Genomic DNA, 25,667 nt, shown 5'->3' with positions numbered 1-25,667 from the left:
TTTCAGGAACTAAGGAGGAAAAAAGTGAAATGAGGACAGGAATGCTATTTAAAAGAAAACAGAAGCAAAGACGCCTTTGCCTTTGCCAAACTCTGGACAAACACGGGGAGGCGCTGAAGGGAGGAGCCCTCTGGAGAGCGTGACTTGGGATGCCACGAGCTGTTGGGGTTTCGAAGCCAACAGGAGGAAGGGCTCTGTCCTCCCAGCCCTCCATGGCAAAGGCAAAGCTGCTGAGCCAGAGACGAGCGACGAGAAGACATTTGCTGAGGTGAGTTGGTGGCAGGGGGAGGTCACAGAAACAGGAAGATGCTTGCGGGGCTTCTGTGCCTACTTCTGTCAGGCTGGGACAGCCTGGGCCCCAACCCTCCCTCCACCTTTAATGCCCTTGTTCATCAGGCCTCCTTAACTGCCCCTTCTCTGGGAAGTGTCCCCTGACCTCCCCAAACTGGGCTGCCTGGCCCTCCCTGTGCTTGCTGTATTCCTTGTACCCCAAGATCTGGGACCACCTCCAGAACAGAGGGTGCACTGTGAATCTGACAGTGAATGAATGATGGGGCTTGTGAGGGCCCGGCATCCTTGCTTCAGGTGTCAACAAGCCAGATGGAGTCCCCGGCTCTGACTGCAAGGGGGCTGCAAGGTCAATGGCGAACCCTTCCTGGTTGCTTCGGGCTGCCCTGGGCGCTGCTGCAGGGCGGTTCCCAGATCCTGACAACACAAGCCCCTGGGACTGGCCCAGACTCAGGGACCTCGAGACCAGCCCAAGGCTCCCCAAAGCCAGAACGTGAGCTGATGAACCGCCTGGCCCAATTCCATCCCATAGACACCCTGGCTTGCCCCATCCTTGGGGGCTACAATTTCAACCGACCCCACACTACTTAGAGTGGCACATTCTGGGGCCTTATCCCTAATTCACCGGCCCCAGGGATACCTCACTACTATGCCTTTACCACCCTTCCCAGAAACATCCCGAAATGTTCCCATACCTTCTGTAGAGTGGGCCATTCCCGGGCACTGGGAAACAGGAGTACCTTGGTCACACCCACAGTCTGCCTCTTCGTGCCTCGGTTTACCCATATGTGAAACCTGGGCTGCATCTGCCCCTTCTTATATTACAGAGATTCAGGAAACATTATTATTAAAGCACTGGCTGCTCTTTCTGCCCTTTGGAAGAAAAGGACTCTATTTTCATGCTTTTGTCCTCTAGCTCCCCACCCCCCACCTCCCTAGAACTTTCTGGAATGTGCTCCATAGGCCAAACTAGAGAGGGAACCCCTGGGACTGGGGGGTGTTGGCAAGTGAATGGTCACAGGCCTGGGAACAAACACAGGCAACGATGTTGTCCAAGCACTTTTAGTCCAAAGGGAAGCAAGTTCAAAAGCTGCTAGTCATTGAGGTGGGGTCCTTGGGCCAGACAGTCCAGGCATGCCGAGCCCCGGCCCTGGGAGGGCTGCTGGGGGGATGCGACCCATCAGAAATGAGGGGAGGCTTGTAGAAATGGCCTCCAGATGTGGACCGTCCGGGGCAGCAAGCCAAGCTGCTCTAGCTGCTGCCGCGTGGGCCTGTAGGCACTGAGGTTGCTGCAGGGAGCTGGGGCGCTGGCGAGGGGCCTCGGGGAGAAGTGCGCCTGTGGGCTCAGGGCCCCCCACGGGCCATGGTGGGGCCAAAGCCTGGGGGGCTGGGGAGGGCTGGGGGCCAGGGGACTGCTGGGCCCCGACGCCGCCGGCCGACTCTGGTTCTGGGGGTTGCTGCCCGTCGAGGCGCTGCTGAAGGGGTCGGAGGATGTGTGGTCGCTGGCTGAGCAGCTACTACCACTGAGGCGGCCAGGTGGGGGGCTGCGGCCTGCTCTGGGCTGCAGGGGCGCCACCGGCCTGGGGGACTTGGGGCCCATCACCGGCTTGGAGGAGGCGTAGAGGTGGCGGAGCTCCTCGTCAAACAGCTCCACCGCGGCGCCCGTGAACTTGGAGAGGATGTTCCGGTGGACGTGTCCGCAGAGCCAGGTGAAGCTGCAGGGGAGGAGGAGAGTGACGGGTGGGACCAGGGAGGCTCCTGCTGTGGGGTGGGGGGGGGGGGGATGGGGGCTCATGCAGGGCTGGGGGGAACGACTTAACGTTAGCCCTCCGCTCCTCTGGCCTGCTCATTTCATCCCGGCAGAACCCCCGGAGGGCCACCTTGGTACCCCCTTCACGGATGGCAAGACCGTGGCGCAGAAACCAGCAAATGTTTGCAGGTGAACAGTGAAGACACGAGACTGGATCTCTGGCCTCAGGGTTCCCTCCTGGTGCTCAGATCCTCGCCTCTCCCTGCTGAAGCCCCAAACGGCTAAGCGACAGCTGAGTCCCAGTGTCCCCAACTCTGTGCTGATGAGTCCCCTAGCTACTGAAGCCCCCTGTGAAGTGTGGGAACCCCTGCCTCTTCTAACCAAAGGGGGGTCTGGGGAAGGCAGCTGCAAAACGCGGGCTGCTCCTTAGTGGGAGGGGAGGGAGAATCCCATGCTCTTCGGGAGGTGGAAGAGGGAACACAAGGCAGGCCCGCAGGAACAGGAATGACAAGCCCCCCCAACCCCCATCCTCCAGCCCAGCCCAGCCTGCAGAGTCCCTGCTCTGTGAGGCACGGTGGGGCCCAAGCAAGGCTGGGCCAGTCCTGGGAAGAACAATGAGGCTTTGTTTACACCTCACCTCCCACCCAGGAGCCACCCACACACCCCAGAGAGGTGAGCAGCTGATGCTGAGCCTAGGGCCAGCCAGGTGGCAGGGAAGGCGGCAAACGTGGGGACAGCGGTACTCTTGGCTACACTAAGATGTCAGTCACCCTGTGTTGTTTGAAATCAGACTAGATTAGGCCAAGCAACTGTGTGCTTTACACAACGAAACAGGTCCAAGGGTGCCCTGGAGACTTTTCAGGCTCCCACGCCCTCTCTGCCCTCCACCCCAGGGGCCTCTGCACCCCCCCTCAGGTCCCTCGGTGTCCCGGTCTCCCCTCCTTCACACCCTGCGTGGCCTTCATTCCATGCCCTAGCTTTTATACTTTATCACCACCCGTGGTAGGAAATACACATCATATCTATTGCTTTCTGGCCCTTAGTACATGGAATTGACTTCGTCACAATCTCTCATGACTGGTCTATTCCTGGCCCCTTTTAATTTTTGTAGCTATTTACTTAGTTATTTTAAATAATGTAATAAGCACCAACAAACCCACCACCTAAAATAAAAAGCTAGCATCTAACCATATGGTCCCTCCCAGCAACCTATTTTCCAGGTCCCCCTCAAAAGAGGGAATCATCACCCCAAATCCTGTGTCATAGTTCCCATACTTTCCTTTCTCTGTTAAAAAAATGTCTTATGTATTCTGGAAAGAAAATATTTTGGTTGTTTTTAACATATATGTAATATTTGGGGTTTTTTCCCACTTAATATTATATTGCTAAGATTTATCCAAGTTATCTCTGGTTGCTGTCCCTCGTTCATTTTTGACTGCTGTATAATATTCCACCAGTGGCTAGATCATGATTTATTCATCCATTCTTCCATTGACAAGCATTCCCATTGCTTCAACAGTATTTCTGCTGTGACCAGTGCTATAACGAGCATTCTTACACACCTTTAACTGTTCCGTGGACTCATTCTCTTGGAAATAACCCTAGGTATGGAATTGCTGGACTGTAAACCAGGTGAATAGTCAGCTTTAGGAGAAAATTCCAAACTCTTTTGAAAGTCACTATATTGACTTGCAATCCCATCATCAATGTAGAAAAGATCCTGTATGAGGTGCCTGGGTGGCTCAGTCGTTAAGCATCTGCCTTCGGCTCAGGTCAGGATCCCAGGGTCCTGGGATCGAGCCCCACATCGGGCTCCCTGCTCGGCGGGAAGCCTGCTTCTCCCTTTCCCACTCCCCCTGCTTGTGTTCCCTCTCTTGCTGTGTCTTTCTCTGTCAAATAAATAAATAAAATCTTTAAAAAAGAAAAGAAAAGATCCTGTACATCCAGCATTTGGTATTGTCAGTCTTATTTTTTTTGCTACTTGAAAAGGTATAAAATGGCAACCGGTTCTAGCCTTGATTTGCATTTTTCTGGTCACTTATAATGCAGAACACCCCTTCATGTTTTCACATGCATTTGCTCCTGGCTGAAATGCCCACTCCCGCCTCCCACCTGCTCTTCCTTGTGCTGCTTTGCTCATGATTCACAGGAGTTCTTTGTGGTTCTTAACACTAATCTTGTCAGGGCATCATGAAAACCTGCTCCCACTCTGTAATCTGACTTTTCACTTTCTTTCAGCTATCTTTCAATGAACCAAAGTTCTTCATCGTAATGTAGTTGGGTTTAGCAATCTTTTAGAGTCAAGGCTTTTTTGTGTTGTGTTTAACACAAAAGAGGGGTGTCTGGGGGCACCTGGGGGGCTCAGTCGGTTGGGCATCTGCCTTCAGCTCAGGTCATGATCCTGGGGTCCTGGGATCGAGCCCCGCATCGGGCTCCCTGCTCAGCGGGTAGCCTGCTTCTCCCTCTGCCCCTCCCCCTGCTTGGCTCCCTGTCTCTCTAATAAATAAAATCTTAAAAAAAAAAGAGGGGTGTCTGTGTTAAGACACCTAATCCTTATGCTAAGGTCTAAAAGATATTCATTTATTCTTTTCTACTAAGAGTTTTAAAGTTTGGGGGCGCCTGGGTGGCTCAGTTGGTTGAGCGACTGCCTTCGGCTCAGGTCATGATCCCAGGGTCCTGGGATCGAGTCCCACATCGGGCTCCCGGCTCGGCGGGAAGCCTGCTTCTCCCTCTCCCACTCCCCCTGCTTGTGTTCCTGCTCTCGCTGTCTCTGTCTCTGTCAAATAAATAAATAAAATTAAAAAAAAAAAAAGAGTTTTAAAGTTTGTTTTTGACATTTCAGGCCTTTTAATCTATCGGAAGGTGATTTTTTTTATGTGTGTATGTATGAAGTGGAATCTAATTTTCCGTGTAGAGAATTATTTTTTTTTCCAGTTTCTCCTTTCCCCACTGCTCTGACACGCCCCATCATGGGTGGGCCTGTCTCTGGGCTTTCTGCTCTGTTCCATCTGTCAGTCTGTCTGCTCCTCGTCCAATGCCACGTTGTCATGATGACTCCAGCTTCACGAGGCGTCCTGATCTCTGGCAAGTCCTCCCTGCCTGTTCTTCTTCAGACTTATCATGGCTAATCTTGGAGAAATATATTTAATACATGACCTACTCACATATACAAACACATACATCACCACACAACAGTTTTCAGAACATTCCTTACCTCAGTGTGCCCTCAGTATGTTTATTCTATCCTATTTCATTATAAAAAAAAAAAAATTCCAGGCATCATCCACTAAATTGATTTCATATCCTGCTAACGGATAATGATGCACAGGGTTTGAAAACACTTTGTTCCTCTAGCTACACTGGATGGCCAGGACCTTACATGGACATTCATTCATTCATTCAGCAAATATTATGGTCATATATAATGTTCAGGCACTGGATGAACTGTACTTCATGCCAGGAACACAACAGAGAAGAAAACAGACCCAATCCAGGGCCTGACGTCATGTTTACAATCCTGGCTAAACAAGTCCACAGAGAGGCTCTCTAGGAGATGATCTGGAAACTATAAGATAAGGAGTTCGCAGGATAAGACAGCAGGAATGACCTCTCCAGCAGAGGGAATACACAGCAAGTGCAAAGGCCCTGAGGCCTCAAAGAGCATGAGAGACCTGGAGGAACACAGTGTGGCCACAGCATACTGGGGAGGAAGGAGAATCCTGCCCAGACAGAGGCCATGCTAAGCATGATTTTTTTTTTTTTTTTCCTTTACTAGGAGCAGTGACAAGCATGGAAGGATTTTAAGGATGCAAGTGATCTGATCTGGTTTGTGTTTAAAAATCTTTCTGTTCCAGGTAGAGAAAGCTCAGAGGTGGAAGTGTGGGTCAGGGCAGGAAAGGAATCAGGGCCAGTTAGGTTCTCATGCTGTGCCCACCAAGCCCAACTCCAAAGGCACCAATCTCCTGTACCTGCCAGCAGAAGCCAGAGCTCCCTCCTGGTTGGCCCCAGGGCAACTTCTTAGCTCATGCTGATCTTAGAGCACACACCACACCGCTCTGTGGCCGTTTACCCATGTTGCTTGACAACAGAGACAAGCTTTGTGTCCCCCGCACCTGGCGCGGTGCCTATGCTGGCGTAAGACTTTCTTGTCTTAAGACAAGAGCTTAAATGTTGAAATGCACACCCCCCCTCCTCAGCCCCAACCCTCAGCTGAAGATGTGGACAGGGCTCTTCAGTTTGGGAGAACTGTCTACAACCAGGGCCAAAATATCTGAAGCCCAGGGACAGCTGCATTGAAAGATGGGATGGAGACTTGTGTTTTGTATTAACTAGAGACAACCCTGAGAGACCCGGGGAGAAGCATCGTCCTCAAGGCTGGCAAGCAGATCACCTTTGACTGCTGAGTGCAAACCAGGTTATAGTTGTCCTGCCCTCTCTCCGGGAGCTGGATTCTTCAGTTCTTGGGAATGGCCCTGCATGTCTTCAAGCCCGCCGGCTCCCTCCTCCTGACACCTCCCCTATCAGGATGACAAGCCCGGAAGACGCTGGAGAGCTGGGGATCCTCGTCAAGGAAGCTGGTGGCCCTGGGTCAATCACCTACCCTCTCCGTGCCTCAGTTCCCCCATCTGTCCATTGGAAGAATAATGCTTCCCTCAAAGGGTTGTCATGATTAAATCCTTCCTAAAGGTCTGATCACACCTGGCCTAGGGCCTGACACAAAGCTCAACAAGGTTAGTTCTGCTTCCTTCTGCCCCTACCGAGGGCAAGCTACCCCCACCCCCACCTCGGCATGATGAGCTCCACAAGGGCAAATACAGACCGTCTCTTCTCTGTACTGGTTCCTTTTTTTTTTTTTTTTTTTTAAGCAATCTCTATACCCAGCATGGGGCTTGAACTCACAACCCCAAGATCAAGAGTCACATGCTCTACCGACTAAGCCCGCCACGACTGACTGTTGTTTATCTCCTTGGTTTGAATGGGAGCTCCAGAGCCGCACCCCAGCCTTGAAGCATGCCTGGTATGTACCCGTGGGTCTCTACATAGCTGTCGAATAAATGAAGGAACAGAGAGGTGCAGTGACTTGCCCAAGGTCAGTCACCCAGCCAGGAAGCTACAGAGCCAGGAATTGAACCTCTGTTGTCTGACTCCTAGTTTAGGCTGCTGCCACGGCCAGTCTCTAGCACCAGCCTTAGGTCCATGGAATTTGGACACACTTCTGAAAATAAAATAGGACACACACACACACACACACAGCCCAAAACAAATTGCATAGCTTTACCATCACGCCTGAGAGAGCTGAGGAGGGAAAAAGAAGATTCTGTGTCCTATTGCAATCTGCAAGGAAACTTGGAAGTGCCTCTCTACCCTGAAGCCCCCCGCCCCCTCCACGAAGGGTCCAGATGTCCCCCTTCTGCCCAGGCTGGTCCTGCCTCCAGCCTCATGTATGTGAAGCAGCCCCAGCGTGGCCGGGGCTGGGAGGGGTAAGTGCCTGAGCGGCTGGGGGTGCTCTGCACCAGGCTCAGCCTTGGCCTCCTCGAAGCCGTCGGCAGGTGAAACCCAGTGCTCACCTGTACGATCCCGACAGGACATATCTCCAGTCCGAAATGATGAACTTCTCCTGGATTTGGCCAGCGAACTTCCGGCCTGATTTGGCACAGTACACCTCTCCTTCCACACTCCGGATGGAAATGTTCTGTTGGAAGGAGAGTCAAGGCATCATTCACTCATTACATGCATATAGATAGACACACGTTTGCCTAGGAAAACATCTGGAAGGATGCTCAGCAAGACATAGGCAGGGGTTATCTCTTATTCATAGGCTCACTGGCTATTTTTATTTTTCCCTTGGCTGAATTTTCTAAATTCTTTTCATTGTCCTGACATTATTTGAGTCATGGTGGGGGAAGGGGGGAGGAAAAAGGAGATGGTAGAATTTAAACAAAGTGGCAAACAGAAGAAAGATGAGGGCCTAATGTCCATGGAGCCCTCCATCTAGGCTCCCAGGGACCACAGAGGCCTGGCAAGCCCAACCTTGCCCTTTAAGTGGCTTTAGTGACATGAGTCCCTGACCCCAAGCTGGTCAGAGGGAAGTGCAGCCGGAGGGGGTACCTTTGCGGAGACCTCAGTGGACCCTAGATTTTCCTAAGGAAAGGTGTGTCCACAACCCAAATCATGGCCCCGTTTGTCCCTTCCCCTGCCCCCAGGAACCTGCTGCCCCAGCCCTCAGCCAGAACCCTTGGGAGGCTGGAGAAATGAAAAGGTGGGTAAAGCACGGGTATCTCAGAAAGGTAGGATACTGCTGGGATCCCCTGAATGTCCCTGGTGGCTGGGCAGGCTCTGGGAAGGGGATGCGCAATGCTTCCAACAGCGATTCCCAGCCCCTCCATAAGCTCTGTGACACGTTAAGAGGAGGGCCGCATCCCACCGTCCCTTGGGGGACAGAGGACTGGCAGGCGTGGCCGGCATGGGCCACGGAGGCAAGGCCTGCGCTGACTCTCTGCACCTCTGTCGATGGCCTCCTGTTGAGGAGGTGTGATCCTGGTCAAGCAGACCCAGTAAGCCCAGGACCGAGGCCTGCCTCTCCGGGAGGTGCCTGAACTCAGCTGCGTCCCAGGCAGTGAGGAGGGGACGCGCAGGAGAAAGGGAGGATGGCGGGGTCTCCCGGAGGCTGACCTGACCGAGCTAGAGCAGGGTCACCAAGGGGCCCACCCATCCGCTGTTCCTCGGAGCCTGCTCATAAACACTGGGTGGTTTTACATCGGACCTTGAGTTAGCTGCCCTAAATCTGACATGACTAAATGAACCCTTATCTCTGGGTTTCTTTTCTCCTTGCCAGAAGAAGGAAGTCAGTGGGGAGTTGGGTTCAGTCCAAGAGGATCAGCTTCCCGTCAGGGCTGACTTGTGGATGCTGCCCTGGCCTGTGAAGTGAGGCCACGGGGTTTCTTCAGCCAAGAGGACAAAAGGCATGTGCAGCAGAGATTGCTGCTCACGAGACACCCATGGGCCCCCTTCGGTTCCCAGCTCCCGTGTATCTTCATGAGGCTGTAAGCAGGAGCGAAGGCAATCTCTTCCAGGTCAGGTCCTGCACATCCCTCTGCTCTCTCCCTGCCACTGCCATCTGGGAGGCCATGTATTCCTTATGGTGTAGCTACAGGATGAGGGAGGGCTGTCTGTCCTACGCTGGACTTTGAGCAAGAAATAAACCTTTACTACGTTAAGCCATTGAGATTGGGGTGGGGGGGGTTCTGTTAGCATGGCGTAAGCTATCCTATCCTAATACAAAATCCCTTTTGGATGCTCACTGGGGGCCCCTACCTTGAGGTGGCTGTCAGAGATCTGGACTTTGTCACACATCTCTTGGAAGAGCTTCACACCTCCCTGGTCCAGGAGCACACAGACAAACACCCCACGCTTGTTGGCCGCCTCTAGAATGTCACAGAAGATCTCCACATCCGTGAACATATCCATCACGATGGCCAGGACCTGGGCCAGGGCAGAGGGGTGGAAACAAAAAGAGTCAGGGGCCAGGTGCTAACTGGTTTCAGCAGAGCTTCCCAAGTCCCGGTGGCCCTAAGAGAGCAGTTCCCATTGCTGCTGCCCTGGAGGAGAAAGCGTGAGATGGGGGGCTCGCCAGGGCAGCATTCGAGGGAACAGAGCTGGAGGGGAGGCCTCCGCCCTGACTCCATCTGTCCAGCCCTACCACTGACCGTCCGGCCTCCCGGCCCACTGCTGGAGTGCGGCATGCACGGGAGGAAGGAGACGAAGGCAGAGAAGGAGCACAGGAGGGGAAAAGGAGAACAGGAGGTGACCAGGCAGGCTCAGAGCTGAGGGTTGGAGTCAACGTCACGGCTGCTCAGCCATGTGGAGCTCGAAGGCACTCTATGGCCCCTGGTTTTCAAATGTTTTTAAGCCACGCAATACTGCCTCGAACAAAATCCCCGTGGAGACCCTACAGATCGACTGGACAAGGCTGAGCTGCCCCAGTGGGATGCAGAAGGGAGTCCTCCTCTATCATAACAGAATCCTGGGGAGGGGGGCAGAGAGCCCTAGAAATCCAGCAAAAGGGGGAGACGTGTGTACGCCCGCCTGCCAAGGACCCACCCCTCCTGTTGCCAGCCAATCTCACTTTAATCAATCACTTCTCCACAAGCAACGTGGCTTGGGCGGGGCCACTGCCAGGCGTCGGATTGGGCGCGGGGAGGGCACATCACCAAGGCCAGACCAATGAGAGCACGGCATCCCCTGCTGGCCACAGAGATTGGCCCAGGGCTGCTCACGTGACCTAAGTTATTCTAATGAGGGCCGGCCCAGGACTTCTGCTGGGCCGGGGGGAAAGGAGCGGGGGGGTTGCTCAGCTCGTGGAGGAGGGGCTACAGCTGCTAGCGGCCATCTTGCCGCCACGTGAGGACAGCCTGCTTGAAATTGAAGTCAGCCCCAGCGGAAGCAGGACCAAGCACATTGCCAGCAGCGTCCTTCGAACATCTGGTTCCAGTCATGCTTGGAAGTCAGTCCTACCCTTGACTTTCCCACTGTAGATGTCAGTGCATGCTCCTCTTCTTAGACTTGTTTGGGGTTGTTTTCCACGGTATTGTGATTTATAAAAAGAAATGTATATTTGGTCTTTGTCCTTGTTTCTGGCACCAAGCTCTAAAACACTTGGAATTTCCTAAGTGGTGAGAGCGGAGAGATAAAGGTCCTTTGTTATGTTAATGAGGTGACTTTTGGATGAGGGCTGGTTGCCTGGGGAACCAACTAAGTGATTAGAGGGTTGGAATTTTCTGTCCCTCCTACCCCCCTACCCCAAGGAAAGAGAGAGGGGCTGGAGGTTGAATCAACTGCCAGTGTCAATGATGTAATCATTCGGGGTGTAACTGAAGCCTACCTAAAAACCCAAGAGGATGGGTTCAGAGAGCTTCTGGGGTGGTGATTTGGGGAGAGCAGAGTGCTCAGAGAAGGTATGGAACTTCCGTGCCCTTCCCCATACCTTGCTCTGTGCATCTCTTCCATCTGGCTGTTCCTGAGTTCTACCCCTTATAATAAACTGGTAATCTAGAAAGTGAAATGTTTCTTTGTTGTGAGCCACTCTAGCAGATTGATCAAACCTAAGGAGGGGGTCGTTGGAGTCTCCAGTCTGAGCTTGGGACTGGCATGGGTTGGGTTGGGACACCCAGCTGGTGGCTGAGAATTGCTCGGTGGTGGGGACCCCCACACAGTGGGATTAGAGCAGAATTAGACGGCTGTCAGCCAATCAAAAGTCTGTCCTAATACCCAAATCGTGGCACGTCGACATGTGGATATGGCAGCCATTAGCAATGATAATTATAATGGTCACATAAAAACTGAGACGTGGCGAAATGTTGAAGCAAAACTGCTGTATGATCCATGCTCGACACAGATGTATTAGCAATGAATGAATTTGGTGAAAAAGGGTAACAGAGCACGAAATGATGGTCCGTCCGGTATGACTGCCAGTGAGGGAAAGTGGTGTGTAGACACATAAGCGAGCACAAAGCCAAAACGAGCAGTCACGTTTGGACTGGGCACTATGGCAGTTTTCAACATTACCTGTAATAACGTTCCACCATTTTTCTAATAATTACTATATAGTATATATAGTAATTATGTATATGGAATATAGAGATATATATGTATATACAGATACGTAGATATATTGTCCATCAACATCTGGGAAGTAGCCAGGACAAGAAGAGGGTCATTGAAACAGACCAAGGAGATGTCTGGTACCCACATGGAGTTGACTTGCTGCTCAGATGATGTGACTGTCCGGACAGGGGAAGGAACTGCCCAGGTTAGAAGTCAGAAAAGATGCTGAAATAGCGAGGCCACGCTCCTTTAGAGCCGTGGCCCTGTCAGCACATGATTGTCTCCGCACATTTAAACTTACGGTGCCAACAGCAACCAAGGCCCTCTCTGCCGGAAGAGAAATGCGTCCTCCTCGAGGGCGGTATAGGTGAAAGGGACACTTCTCTCTCCCCAGGAGGTCAGTAAATCCTCCCTGGGTGTGTTCCAGCGAGTCCTTGCTTCCCAGAGACAGGGCTGGTGACAGATTGAACAGAGAAGGGGCCATGTTTGCAAATAACCCCAGGTCGTGATTGAAGGGATGCTTGGAAAAACAAGCTCACGATGTCTAGGTTTATCCTGTTGGCCTCCTGTTGGGATTGGCTCCCAGGCGGATTGACTCAAGGCCCATAACCTCTTCAGTCCCCTGCGTGGTCGTGCTACCTTACAGGGTGTCGTGGGATGAATGACGACCTCCCGAAAGATATGTCCACCAGAACCTGTGGACGTGATCTCCCCCTTGGAAAAAGTCTCCACAGGTGCAATTAAGACTTTCAAGATGAGATCATCCTGGATTATCCGGTGGGCCCTAAATCCAATGGCAAGTGTCCTTGTAGAAGACACCCAGAGGAGAGACAGGGAGAAGAGGGGGAGCTACATGAAGACAGAAGCAGAGCCTGGAGTAAGACGGCCACAAGTCAAGGAACGCCCACAGCCACCAGAAGCTGGAAGCAGAAGACAGGACCCTCCCCCAGAGACTTCAGAGCAAGGAGGGCCCAGCTGACATCTTCATGTTCGGTCTGGCTTTCGGAACTAGGAGAGAATAAATATCTCTTGTTTTAAACCACCAGCGGGGTGGTAACTGTCCCAGCAGTCCTGGGACACTAATACGGAGGGGTCACACACAGTCCAGGCCACAGTGCTCTACGGGGTGTTAGGGAACCGTGGCTCCAGCCGCCGTGCTACTGGTGATGAGCTGAGAGCCTTTGGACAAGTCACTCACCCTCTCTGGGCCTCAGTTTCTTTACCGATAAAACACTGCTCAAAAATAGAACATTAGCTATCATTCAAGCTGCATCTAACCCTGAGCCCAGATAATATAAATGAAACCAGGTGCAAAAAGCAAAGGTTTTTATTCTTGTTTGTAGTGAAAATATGACTATGATTTTATATGCATTATGAGCAAATATGAATCATGTTAGAATAACACCACGTAAATATGCTTTAGTCCAGGGTATGGAAAAGGACTAAAATTAGTGCTGACACCTCTAGGGGCATAAAAAAGAAATAAAGTAGGCCAATCCGCTGGGCCAGCACGTTGGGGTGGGGTTGGCTGAGAAGAAGGAAGTGCTTCCTCGACCCCTCGCTGAAGGAGGAAGCCCAGCCTGGCAGGCCGGCTCTGGGAATCTGAGCTGCAGAGAGACCCAGGAGCCCCGCCAGGGGGATGCTGGTCCTCTGGGGCTCTACCCATAGGCAAGGGTCATCCTGTGGGGACTTTGAATCCTGGCTGAGAGTCCCTCAGCCCTGCCAGACAGATGGGAGCTCCTCCGGACCAGGAAACCCTGCCGCCTCGAGAATGGCAGGGTGGAGGAGGTCCTGGACAACGAGGGACCACCGACAGCCCAGAGCCTGCTGACACTGTTCCAACCAGCCAGTCCTAAGCTGTTCGCTCTGCCTGCCCTCCCTTTCCTGCAAAAGCACGGTAAGGGCCTGTGCCCATGCGTTCTTCTGGCCCCTTCTGCCTCCCACCCCACTGTGGTGCTTCCTGTGTGGTCCAGCATGGCCTGCTCCGCCTACTGCTTCTAGAGAGCTCTGAGCAAAACCTCCTTGTTTCTTGCCACTCATTTCCATGGCACGTCTTCCCACCGGCGGGACACCCAGCCCTCTTACACCTCCTGCCCTTTGCCTGGACTCCCCCTCCCTTTCCCTTCCCTCTCTGCCTGACCACCTCTTACTCAGCCTCTGAGACTCAGTTCAGGGGCCCCCTCCTGCGTGAAGCCTGCCTTAGTCACCCTGTCCTCCCCTCGCGGGCACAGAGCGTTGCTCACACTCAGGGCTCCTCCCACCCCATGTCCCCTTCTCCTCCCCTAATGGGCAGGCAGAGGCAGGGAGCTCCCCAGAGGGAGGGAGGCCTCTGGTTCTGCTCTGCCATCCTGGGTGCAGGGCCCGGCTATGAATTAGGCTTTGGGGAATAAAGGAATGCGAGCACGGAGGGAAAGAGGGAGAATTCCTGCTAGTTTAGGTAGTGGAAGCTGGTCTGGAAAACACGGAACTCTGTTTGTTTTCCTCTCAGGAGGCTGAAGCCATAGGGGGAACATGCAAACCTACCCACCCTCTGGCTCTGAGTGGGGAGGCAGGGTCACAGCCTGCTTCCGTGGACAGCCTATGACGAGGTTCCAGCCCCCCTGGCATCTCTGTGGGGACAGGTCACCCCTGAGCCCATGTGTGTGTGTGTGTGTGTGTGTGTGTGTGTGTGTGTGTGTGTGAGAAGACTATCAACACACTCTGCCTACAGGGGCCTGAGAGAAAACAAAGTCGGAGGGGGGGGTTGCCTGGGTGGCTCAGTCGTTAAGCGTCTGCCTTCGGCTCAGGGCACGGTCCCAGGGTCCTGGGATCGAGTCCCGCATTGGGCTCCCTGCTCAGCAGGGAGCCTGCTTCTCCCTCTCCCTCTGCTGCTCCCCCTGCTTGTGCTTGCTCTCCCTCTCTTTCTCTCTCTCTCGCTGTGTCTCTCTGTCAAATAAAGAAATAAAATATTTAAAAAAAAAAAAAAGAAAACAAAGTGGGGGAAGCTCATCAAGGCCTGGGACAAGAGGGCGTGGTGGGGACTGTGGCAAAGGGGACTCACCCACCAAAGAGGGGGTTGCCACCTTCTTACTTCAGGTGAAATCTTCAGGATTTTAAGTGTTGTCTTAAATTCGTAACATGCTGTATTGGTGAAACAAAGCATATCAGGGGCCTCGGGGCCACAGAGGGAGGGAAGCCTCGCTGGGTGGGGAGGAGGGGACAGGGGAGGTCTCAGCCGGGGGATTGCTTCAGCAATTGCTGGAGTCCCTCTGCCCCTTCCCCAGCTGCAGCGGGAAGCCACCGGATGGGAGAACTGATGACCAAATGCCCGTCACCGTGCCTGAAATTCTACCGGCCAAGCTCCGGTCATGAAATATTTTTTTTCTTTTTTTTTTTAAAGATCTTATTTATTCATTTGAGAGAAAGAGCATGAGTGGTGTGGAAGGGCAGAGGGAGGAGAAGCAGACTCCCCTCTGAGCAAGGAGCTGGATGCGGGGCTCGATCCCAGAACTCTGGGATCATGACCTGATCCGAAGGCAGACACTTAACCGACTGAGCCACCCAGGTGCCCCTATTTTTCTTCTTCTAAAGTCATCTATTAAAACGTAAATACTCTGCGGAAAAACCTTCTCTCTGCCTATTCTGTCTTCTGTCTGACCACCAGCTGGTTTCAGGGGCTGCCCAGTCATTTGTGGGCAGACAGGTCTATGCTGAGTCTGAGAGGACAAGGGACAAGCGTGTGTCTCAGTGGACTGGCCCCTTCATTTGGAAGCACAGAGGTGAGGCGCCTGGCCTAGCCAGGGGGGAGTTCAGGAGAGCCTTCCTGAGAAAGGGACATGGGTGCTGCGTCCTGAGGAAGGAGTAGGCCTCCGTCAGGTGAAAAGCAGGGAAGGTGAGGGGGTCCCAGGCAGAGGGAACGGCACATGCAAAGCCCCAAAGACAGAGCAAGGGGGGCTGGAGAGTCTGCAGGTCCCTCGGGACTGAGTGGCAGGAGCTGGGAGAGGAGCTGGAGAGGTTGTGAGCCATAAGGACTTTGCTCTTCCCACTGTGGGCAATTGGGAGCCATGGAGGGCTCTAAGCAGGGAAGGGACCAAGTTAGAGTTGAAGCATAGAATAAGTGCTCTACTACAACAGGGAGACTGGGTGGGTGGGGGTCAAGATGGAAGACGAGGGGCAGGCAAGAAGCTACTGCAGGAGTTCCAGTGATGGGTAGGGGTGGTCTGGACGGGGACTGTGACAGGTGGGATCAGAAAGTCAGCGATCCAGGGCAAGACAGAGAATAACATCCCTGACTCCATCCTCAGACCCGGTCGTGTGAACTCCGTGCCTTGGAGCAGGACCCACCCCCCTCTTCCTCCTCCGCCAGCACCATTCCTCCCCCCACCCCATGGCCAAGGGGACACAGGCCCCACCACGGATACCTGGCTGGTCCGGCTGATGCAGCGGCGAATGAGGTCTCTGATGTTGTTGTGCTTGTCCATCTGGAAGTACACAGTGGCGCTGGACTTTTCCTTCAGGTAGGGCTTCTCGGCTGAGGCCCAGGTGTGCAACAGGGTCGGCTCGCTGCCCTCAGAGGCCATGGGGAAGTAGGTGCCTGAGTGCAGGGAGTGGGAGTCCATTCCCCGGGGGCCTGCCTCTGCCCCTCCTGGGGGCTCCAGGGCACAAGCGGGCTCCTTGGCCTGGGCCTGGATGTACTGGGCCTCCACCGAGGACAAGAAGTCTACCTCACCTTCCTGGCTGAGCGCCTGCCGGTAGGCCTCAGGACCCCCATCCAAGAGGGCGTCTGTGGCCAGCCGGGCACTCTCATTGTCGCTGAAATCGGCCCTGGTGGGCCGGACCCACTGGCTCTTGACCTCTTCCAGGCGTTTCCGGATCTTGCCCACATGCCTGGACCGGCTCATGTTGCCCCAGCCCTGAGTCGTGGCGGGCAGGAGGCCGAGGCTTGAGCTCCTCCTGATGTCAGGGCAAATGGGCCGCACCACCGGGGAGGGGAGCCCTCAGCGCTCCCGGGAAGCATGCAGCGTCCACCTGCCACGCCAAGCGCCCGCTCCAACGAGGTGACTTACCACTGGCCTGAGCGACACTTGCCCGGGATCACCCTCCTGGCCAGGCCCTGGCTTATCTTGGGTGCCACCGCCCCGCCCGCGGGCCCGAGGGCCGGCTCCACCACACCCTGGCACACTCAGCCCTGGGAGCCGTCCTCCGCGCCCAGCAGCCGGCCCGCGTGCCTTGCACAACTCTCCGGGGCCCCGGCCTGCGATGCAGAGCAGGGAGGCTCTCCCAGCTCCCCCGGGGGCCTCGGCCCCTCCCGTGCTCTCAGTTCAAACGCCATTGGTGCAAGACGAGAACTCCCCTGTGGGAGAAAGAAGTTGCCCCTGAGATTGCGCCAGCATGGGGAGGGAAGCTGGCCGCGGGCCAGGCAGAGCCGTCCACCAGGCATACTCCCTTCTCCCAGAGACAGCGAGTTCCCGGCCTCCGGTCCTCTGAAAAAGCTTTGCTCTGCTCCCTCTCTCCCCTATTGTGTTGGCCACAGTCGTGTTTGAACAGAGCCCCCCAGAGAAGCTCCAGTCTGTGGGCTGCACGACCTGCTTGGAGGAGGGCCTGGAGAGGAAGCTACCCTTGTGCCTGGGCCCCGGGGGCGTTGGGACTTGTCTCCCAGCGGGAGGGGTAGGGGGTAGCAGGTGTCTTTGAAATATAGGAACAGCTAAGGGGGAAGGCACATTTTCTCTCCAGGTCAGGTCATGGTCAAGTCCATGTCGGCGGAATGCAATGTCCGTCTTTGGGTTCAGCCAGAAACAGACCGAGACAGGATTCGAGTATAAGTAGCCCATTGGAAGGTGATTCTAAGAAGCGCCAGTCGGGGAGGGAGGAGTGAGACAGGATGGGACAGGCAGGGAGCCACCACAGGGCACGCTTACGAGCAGGCTACTGTGGTGCACATCTGGGATTTATTAACATCGAGGGACCATCTGGGGTCATTCCTGCCGGGCCCCCTGGGAGATGGTCTAGGGGACCTCTTTGAATTTTCCTACCCAAAGGGTGAGAATTTATCTACCAGCCTCCATTTGTCATTGGCGGAGGGCTGCTCCTGGGCCCACTAACCCCCACGGGGCGGGCCTGCCCTGTGCTCACCCAGCACAACCCTGAAGCCAGAGGAGGCATGCGGTCAGACTCCCCGGGGCGTGGTCAGAGGCTCACGGGAGAGGGGAGGGCTAAGGGGATCGAGTAGGGCCCTGACAATGTCTGCTAAAAGAACTCTGCAGAACACTGGGACTGTGGGGTCCTCGCACGGCTGGCATTGAGGAAGAGCCAGAAGTCTGTCTGGGGCTTGTCTATTTGGAGGAAAATCGCTGTCAGCATCTGTAACCCACCGAAGCTGCGGCCCAAGCGGCTCCGTCCAGGGGGAGAGCAGGATTTTTAAAAGCACAGCCCAGGGCGCCTGGGTGTCTCGGTTGGTTAAGCGACTGCCTTCAGCTCAGGTCATGATCCTGGAGTCCCGGGATCGAGTCCCGCATCGGGCTCCCTGCTCGGCAGGGAGTCTGCTTCTCCCTCTGACTCTCCTCCCTCTCATGCTCTCTGTCTCTCATTCTCTCTCAAATAGATAAATAAAATCTTTAAAAAAAAAAAAAAAAGCACAGCCCAAAGAAGAGAAAAAGAAATTAAAAGAAATCTCTTCTCCTCTTCTGAAGGTCATTGAAGAAATCCAGTTCACACCCTCAGCGACCCTGCCTTTATTGGAGGTTATCTAATCCCTGGAGCCCTCGGGACGACAAACCTAACAAACTCTCTCCAGTGCCCTTCTGGCTCCATGCCCTTCCGCCAAGTCTTGCTGATGCTGATTGACTTAACCTCTTTCCCACGTTCTCCTCTGAACCTGCCTCCTCTCTGGCCCTCCTCAGTCCCTTCTCCCGTTCTGCGTCACCTACGTCCAGTGCCCAGTCTGCTGACACCAGCCTGGGGAGGGGAGGAATGATCCCTGGGATTTGTTCTGGTTCACACCCAGGCTTGAAAACTGTCCGCGGCTCTCCATTGCCTGCCATGTTAAGTTCCATTTCCAAAGCTCATGTTGGAGACACTGTGTGCTTGAGACCTGTGTGAGCATTCCAGCCTGGGCTGTCCTTGAGTGCTCGCAGCAGGCTGGCCATCTGTGCTAAGGGAGATACAGATTAGTGGGCCTCATTTCACAGATGAGGAACCCAAGGCTCAGAGAGGTTGAGTAACGTGTCCAAGATCACACAGCTAGTGAGTGGCATAGCCTGGGCACTGTCACTCCAAACCCCTTGTATTTTCCCCTGGCCAAACTTCACCCTTCCCCTCCCCTCCCCTTTCCCTTTCTACTCTCAGAACAATCCACATCCTCTTACCAGTTTCAGAATGTATACAGGGGAGGATAAAAAAGGGGTGGATGTGATGGGGTTCTCCTCTCACCCAGGCCCAATTCTCTTTGTTCAATGAATTGAGGGACCCCTGAAGCAGTGGCCTGTCTCCCGGGCCTGCAGGGACTATTTTTAGCTGTGCACTTGCCGAGTAGCTCTCATTTAAACAAAAACAAAAACAAAAAACAAAAATCTGAGTGGGCCTTTCACCTCTAGAGCTGCTGGAGGAAGAAGAGACCCGTTTCTCCTTTCCTCAGCTCCATGCCCTCACAAAGACCCAGAGACTCTACTTAAATCCTCCAGAACAGACACAGATACATTCTATGTGCGCGGACACATCTTATCCCTCTATTACTGTGCCCCTGGCAGACATGACTAGTGGATCACAGAACTCTTTCCCCAGGAGCTGGGAACCACCCCTCCCTGCCCTCTACAGGGCTCAGAGAGAAGCCCTCCCCTGGAGGAATCTTGGATGTACCGCAGACACTCCATTTGCTGATGAGAAGCCAGAAGCGCAGAGAGGGGACGTCCCGGCCACTGGCCGGTGCGGGTCATCGGGGTCGTCCTCCGCTCCTCTCCTCCGCAGCCCCAGCCCTGTGGAACATCACCGTTCTTGCTGGGTCTGCTGGCTGCAATAACAAATTCCCCGACCTGGGACTGCGCGTCCCACCAGCTGTTGGGCCACACCTTCATATGCTGAGAAATCCTTCCCAAAGAGCCCCGAGCTACAGGCCCGGAGGCTTGCAGAGGACTCACCTCCTTCCTGCCTTCCGCCTGATGTGTAGTCTCCCCGGCTCCTGATGACACCCACGAGGAGAGCAAGAATAAGAAGCAGGCTCCTATTAGCAATGAGTGAAATGAATGGTGGTGGGGCTTGGCAGTTTGGGTCTTCACCCGGCGGGCATCTGGCAGTGTCCGGAGACATTTTCGGCTGTCACAGCGATGGGGGTGATGTTGCTGGTATCGGGGGGTGTAAGCCAGGGATGCTGCTGCGTCCTACAATGCACCGGCCGGCCCCCCACAACGAAGAGCTAACTGGCCCCAAACGTCAACAGTGCTGAGACGGAGGAACCTTGTGGAGGGTCCAGGCAGGTGCGCTCGCAGACCCCGCTGAGCGGATGCCTGACCCTCCCCGTGTGGGAGGTCCAGTGCCCCGCCCTTGTTCAGCCTGCCCCCTGCGCTGGAAGTCCTGGCCTCCACCATCACAACGTAGGCAAAGCTTTCTCAGCGTCCTAGATCTTTCTCGATTCTCACTTTCCCTGCCAATTCCCAAGCTGCTGACTTCCTTCCTCTTCTGAGCCTACAAGGTGCTTATAGAACTTGCCTCAGTCAGTCTTGTACTAGATGCGTGCCTCATCTTCCCCAGTGCCAGGGAAAAAGCGTCCATGCCTTCGGAACAGGCACAACTGGGTTCCAATGATACTATGTGACCTTGGGCAGGTAACTTAGAGGACATCACTGAACTTCACTTTTCTGTCCATATACGAACAGCTGACATTTAGGGAACATGTCTTGTGCACCATTCTAAGTGCTTCATGTGTATGAACTCATTCAATCCTCATAGCGACCCCAAGAGTAAGTGCTATTACCATTTCTGTTTCATGGATAAAGGAACCCGAAGCACAGAGGTTACCTAACTTGCCCAAGGTCACCTGGCTGGGAAGTGGCCATGCCAGGAGCTACACGTGGGTGGTCTGGTCCCAGAGTCCACCTGGTAGCCATGGGTGCATTCTGGCTCCCTCATGGGGTGAACCTCAAAGTGCATGGAATTTAACTGGGAAGCCCTGTGTCCTAAGTGATCAAACCTTGTTCCATTTTTGCTCCACTCTTCAGTCTGAGACAGCGCCAATATTTTTTTCTGAGCTTTTTACGTGGCTTATATGATGCTCTACATGCCATTTTATATCTTGCCTTCTTTGATAGCATACGATACTCAGAAGTCTCTTTCTCATATCATTACAAATGTCCATGCTTCCCTCTCCCTTCTCCCCAACCCTGTTTCTTGCTGAACAGGTTATTTATTTATTTATTAAAGATTTATTTGAGAGAGAGAGAGAGAGAGAGCGGGGGAGGGGCAGAGAGAGAGGGGGAGAGAATGGATCTTTTTTTTTTTTTAAGATTTTATTTATTTATGAGAGAGAGAGAGCATATGAGAGGGGGGAGGGTCAGAGGGAGAAGCAGACTCCCCGCTGAGCAGGGAGCCTGATGCGGGACTCGATCCCGGGACTCCAGGATCATGACCTGAGCTGAAGGCTGTCGCCCAACCAACTGAGCCACCTAGGCGCCCAGAAATAAATATTTTAAGGATGTTGGAAACCAAGTCTCTTGCCATAGAGCATACAGAAAGCGGGGAGACCAGAATGAACTCTTGAGTGTTGAATATGAACTGGAGATGCTGATTTGAAATCACAGTTTCCAATACAGATAGATAAATTTAGAAATGTTTAAGTTACATGAATTCTAATATATAATATATAAATGATAAATACATGATATAAAATGTGAACATAACACGTAAATATATGCATATATTCCCTGGTTCCCTGATTTGTCCACTGACAGTGACAAATTGAGAAAATGATTTCTGCTTTTGCAGAAATGGCTGCTTTCATGTCTGGGGCAGGGAAAACACAAAAATGATCCTGAAACATCTTGTGCCAGAAAGTGCCAAAAGAATAACATACACGTGTCAAAAAGACATAGAAGCCAGCTAGAAGGAGCTCCCACTGGATAACCTGGCACAATCGGAGGATCAGAATAATGGTGAGAAACGATTATAATACACAAAGTAAAGTAGGAAACCCTGAGTCCATACTGACAAAAAATTTGAGGGATACTGAAAATTTGAGGGAGAACAGGCATTTAAACAGTGTCAAATAAATTCTCCTTAAAATACTTAGTAATTACAAAGAGGGAATAAGAAACGTGGCAACAGAGGATCCCATCAGCTACCACCCCAATCAAGGGATCAAAGTGACCCTCCTCAATAATGGCAGAAATCAAAACCTTGAGCCACCCGATAGGATGCAGTGAGAACAGCCAGCATCGCTTCCATGATATTCTTGCCAAAGATGCATAACCTGAATTTTGACTGTTTTTTTTATTAAAGCTTTTATTTATTTATTTGACAAAGAGAGACACAGCGAGAGAGAGAACACAAGCAGGGGGAGTGGGAGAGGGAGAAGCAGGCTTCCCGCTGAGCAGGGAGCCCGATGCGGGGCTCGATCCCAGGACCCTGGGATCATGACCTGAGCCGAAGGCAGACGCTCCACGACTGAGCCACCCAGGCGCCCCTTGACTGGTTTTTTAAAAATGTTTTTCAGGGGGCACCTGGGTGGCTCAGTTGGTTGAGCGGCTGCCATCAGGCTCCCTGCTCAGCGGGAGGCCTTCTTCTCCCTCTCCCACTCCCTCTGCTTGTGTTCCCTCTCTCTCTGTGTCTCTCTCTGTCAAATAAATAAAAATAAAATCTTTAAAAAAAGTAATAAATAGGGGTGCCTGGGTGGCTCAGTCGTTAAGCGTCTGCCTTCGGCTCGGGTCATGATCCCAGGGTCCTGGGATCGAGCCCTGCATCGGGCTCCCTGCTCTGCGGGGAGCCTGCTTCTCCCTCTCCCACTCCCCCTGCTTGTGTTCCTTCTCTGGCTGTCTCTCTCTCTGTCAAATAAATTAAAAAAAAAAAAAAGAAATTTAAAAAAAAAATTAAAAAAGTAATAAATAAAAGCATCCTATTCTTTAAAAAAAAAAAAAAGTTTTTTAGGTGATCCGGTAAGGAGGAAACAATCAGACACATCCAGACTACGAAGCATTCTAGGAGACAAGCAGGGGGAGGTGGGGATGAGGACGGGGACCTGGGGGGAGTGGATAGTCCCATGACATGAGTAGTAAATTCCTCAGTGGCCCAACAGCAGAGCCTGAATCGGGTTTGTCTGCAAAGCCCTTGCTCCTATCTGCAACCAGATTCTGTGTTTGCTGGCTTAGGTGAGATTCTCCTCCTTTAGTCTGTGACCAATTTAGGGGGCGATGGGGGATAAGCAAGGCCTGACTTAGCCTCTTGACACCCCCAGTGCCTATGCCATTCAGAGCTGGCACACAGTAGGCATTTAATAAATGTGTGTTAGGTGAATGGATGGCCATGTGCTCCTGGGGCAGAGGTCAGCTCACACAGAAGGTACCCGCATAAGATTCCAGAGCTTGTCTGTGGAGCAACCGAGGGCGGAGAGCCAGGGCCTTGGGCCCAGAAACCTGGAGGAAGAGGGGGCCTGTTTGACCGTAAGCAGCACCTGCTACCTCCTCCCTACCACCTCTGCATCCGGGCCTGCAGCAGCATGAAAACCGTAGGCTCATTACCCAGTGACCCAAGAAGTGCAATTAAATTGAAAATTAGTTGGCATAATTAATTAGACGGGTAAAGAGCTCCCTGTCAACACCAATCAATCCATTCTGCATATAATCAGCTCAGCCAAGGCCCTTCTGTTGGCAGCCAAGGGCAGAGGGAGGGAGCGAAAATGGGACGGGATGTCCAGCCAGGCACGCTCAATCCCACCCGCAGGTCCTTCTACAGTTGCTTTTCACCGGAGCAGCCTCTCATCCTATCAGGTGGCTCAAGGTTTTGATTTCTGCCATTATTGAGGAGGATCCCATACTGGACACCCAGCAAGACCACAGCTTACCTCCCAGGGGCCCTCAGCTGTGCGGTCCCTTTGCCTCCTCCAGCTTCCTACCTTTGAGTTCCCAGTTTGTTGCTCAAGATTTCTGGTGTGCATAAAAACCATAAGCATGCCTAAAAACCATGGGAGCTCCCAGGTTTTGGCTAGTAAATTTGCAGATGCTTTTTTCAAATTAAGGTAGAACTAAATGAGTAAAATTTACCCTTGTTAGTGTTCAGCTCTATGAGTTTGGAGAAATGCATATAGTCATGTAACCATACCACAGCTAAGACCTGGTGTGCATAAAAACCAGAAACATGCCTAAAAACCATGGGTTGTTCCCACTTTTGAGTGTTTATGAACAAAGCCACTATAAATATTCACATATAAGCTTTTGTATGAACATAAGTTTTCATTTCACTTGGATAAACACCTAGGAGGGAATTTGCTGGGTCTTAAGGCAGGTATGTCGATAACTTTATAAGAAACTGCCAAACCATCTCCTAAAGTCCTGTGCCATTTTGCATTCCACCAGCGATGCGTGAGACTTCCAGGAGCTCTGCATCTTTGCCAGGGCACAGACTTCAAAAACCAGTGATATCCTTTGCTGCTGGCAGCAGAGCCGGCTGCAAAATTTTCCGGGCCCTGTGCAAAATGAAAACACGGGCCCCGTGATCAAAACAAAAGGAAAAAATTGCCATTAATGGTATTATTAAAATAAAAAACTTCTTCCTTTCTACTGTAGTCTTTCTCTCAACTTCTCATGGTGGTTGTTCTTTTTTTCCACTTGCTATTCCATGTTTTGAGGAAAGAAACATTAAAATTCAAGGCTATTAGCATGAATCTTGCCATTCATCTTTATATTGTGTAATCTTATTTCAAATGCAAATGGGAGCGCATTGAACCTGTCTGTAGGATCACTGAAATTACGCAATTCCTATTTCGTTCATACATGCATATGTATTTTGTTTTTCCCAGAAAGTAGAAACACTGCACAAAATGAGCTCACCTGTTTTTATTTCACTTCTTACTATGTGCGTGTTCTACCAACACTCTCTACCTCTGGCTTACCGGTGACAAAGGAAGGACAGAAAACAGAAGGAAGCATCTTCTTTCTGTTCCCTTCAGTGAGCGTAGGTAGAACTCCTTGGTTGTTTCTTAGAACTCCGGGGCCCTTTCCTGCATTCGAAGGAAATTCCGGTTCCAACAGAAAGCGTGACCCCTCGGGTCTGCTCTCACCCCCACTTGGCCACAGATGTCAGGGACTGACCTCGTCTTCACGGGGAGTCTCGCCGACCTCCCACGCACGATGGGCCCACCGGAGCTCAGAGCTCACGGACACCAGGCAATCCTGTGCCTCAGGTCAGCCAGGAGCTGCAGACGGGCTCCGTGCACGCGTCTCCTGCGCTCACACCGCCACTGGACTTCACTTAGAAAGCCCCAGTTCAAGGATCGCATCATCCCGAATTTCAAGACGGTGACAAGCAGAGCCTTCAACCAAGCGTAGGGCCCTTGTGAGCCCGGGCCCTCTGTGATGCTGGCAGCCTGGAGAAAGTTCTTTCATGTGTGTGTCATTTGTGACACCAAATTAAAATACTTTTATAATATTAACACAAAATTCCACCCCTGAGATCCTAGCTAATGACATTCTTTGGGGTATTGTTCTTTAAGCGATTGACGTATGCTTTGTCTCTCTGATGGCATTGTTCCTTTTTCTAGAATGACGAACGCAACTTCTGTTCTTTCATTACAGCACAGCCCCTGGCCCGGCCAGGGCACCCATGGGTGCTTAGGAAATTCTAGCTGATTTTCAGAGAAACCCGCTGCACTGGAATGAGCTCCCCGCATCCCGCAGCTCTGTGTGGGAGCGGGAGGGGAGCAAGGACACTGAGGTCCCCCACCGAAGACCCCCACCCCACACACAGCTGGGAGGGACTGGGGCAGGAAGGTTGAAGCTATCGGCTGGTAAAGGAAGGATTGTGTAAGTAGGTCAACCCAGCAACATCGCAACAACTTAGAAATGATTCT

At 52.7% G+C, this 25,667-nt stretch overlaps 1 protein-coding gene across 1 annotated transcript; it reads right to left on the bottom strand.

Moving 5' to 3' along the window:
* Window positions 1-1,385: 1,385 nt before the first annotated feature.
* On the bottom strand, window positions 1,386-16,537 carry FAM83A (family with sequence similarity 83 member A). Its single transcript, XM_021688427.2, has 4 exons — window positions 16,042-16,537; window positions 9,353-9,520; window positions 7,606-7,730; window positions 1,386-2,003 (listed from the first exon to the last, which is right to left on the bottom strand). Exons 1-4 carry the CDS (start codon window positions 16,519-16,521, stop codon window positions 1,469-1,471), a joined length of 1,308 nt encoding a protein of 435 aa, XP_021544102.1. The 5' UTR covers window positions 16,522-16,537; the 3' UTR covers window positions 1,386-1,468.
* Between the last annotated feature and the right edge of the window lie 9,130 nt (window positions 16,538-25,667).

Source organism: Neomonachus schauinslandi, chromosome 4, assembly GCF_002201575.2.
Source record: "Neomonachus schauinslandi chromosome 4, ASM220157v2, whole genome shotgun sequence".
In the NCBI taxonomy this organism is placed as follows: Eukaryota; Metazoa; Chordata; class Mammalia; order Carnivora; family Phocidae; genus Neomonachus; species Neomonachus schauinslandi.
The sequence above is the reverse complement of the archived record's forward strand: the minus strand, read 5'-3'. Positions and strand labels throughout refer to the sequence as shown.

Coding starts and splice junctions, on each gene's coding strand:
- FAM83A (XM_021688427.2), bottom strand. CDS start 16,521: ATGAGCCGGTCCAGGCATGTGGGCAAGATCCGGAAACGCCTGGAAGAG. Junction 9,521..16,041: donor GCATCAGCCGGACCAGCCAG/GTATCCGTGGTG, acceptor GCCCTGGCCCAG/GTCCTGGCCATCGTGATGGA. Junction 2,004..7,605: donor GTCCTGTCGGGATCGTACAG/GTGAGCACTGGG, acceptor CCTCCCCTGCAG/CTTCACCTGGCTCTGCGGAC.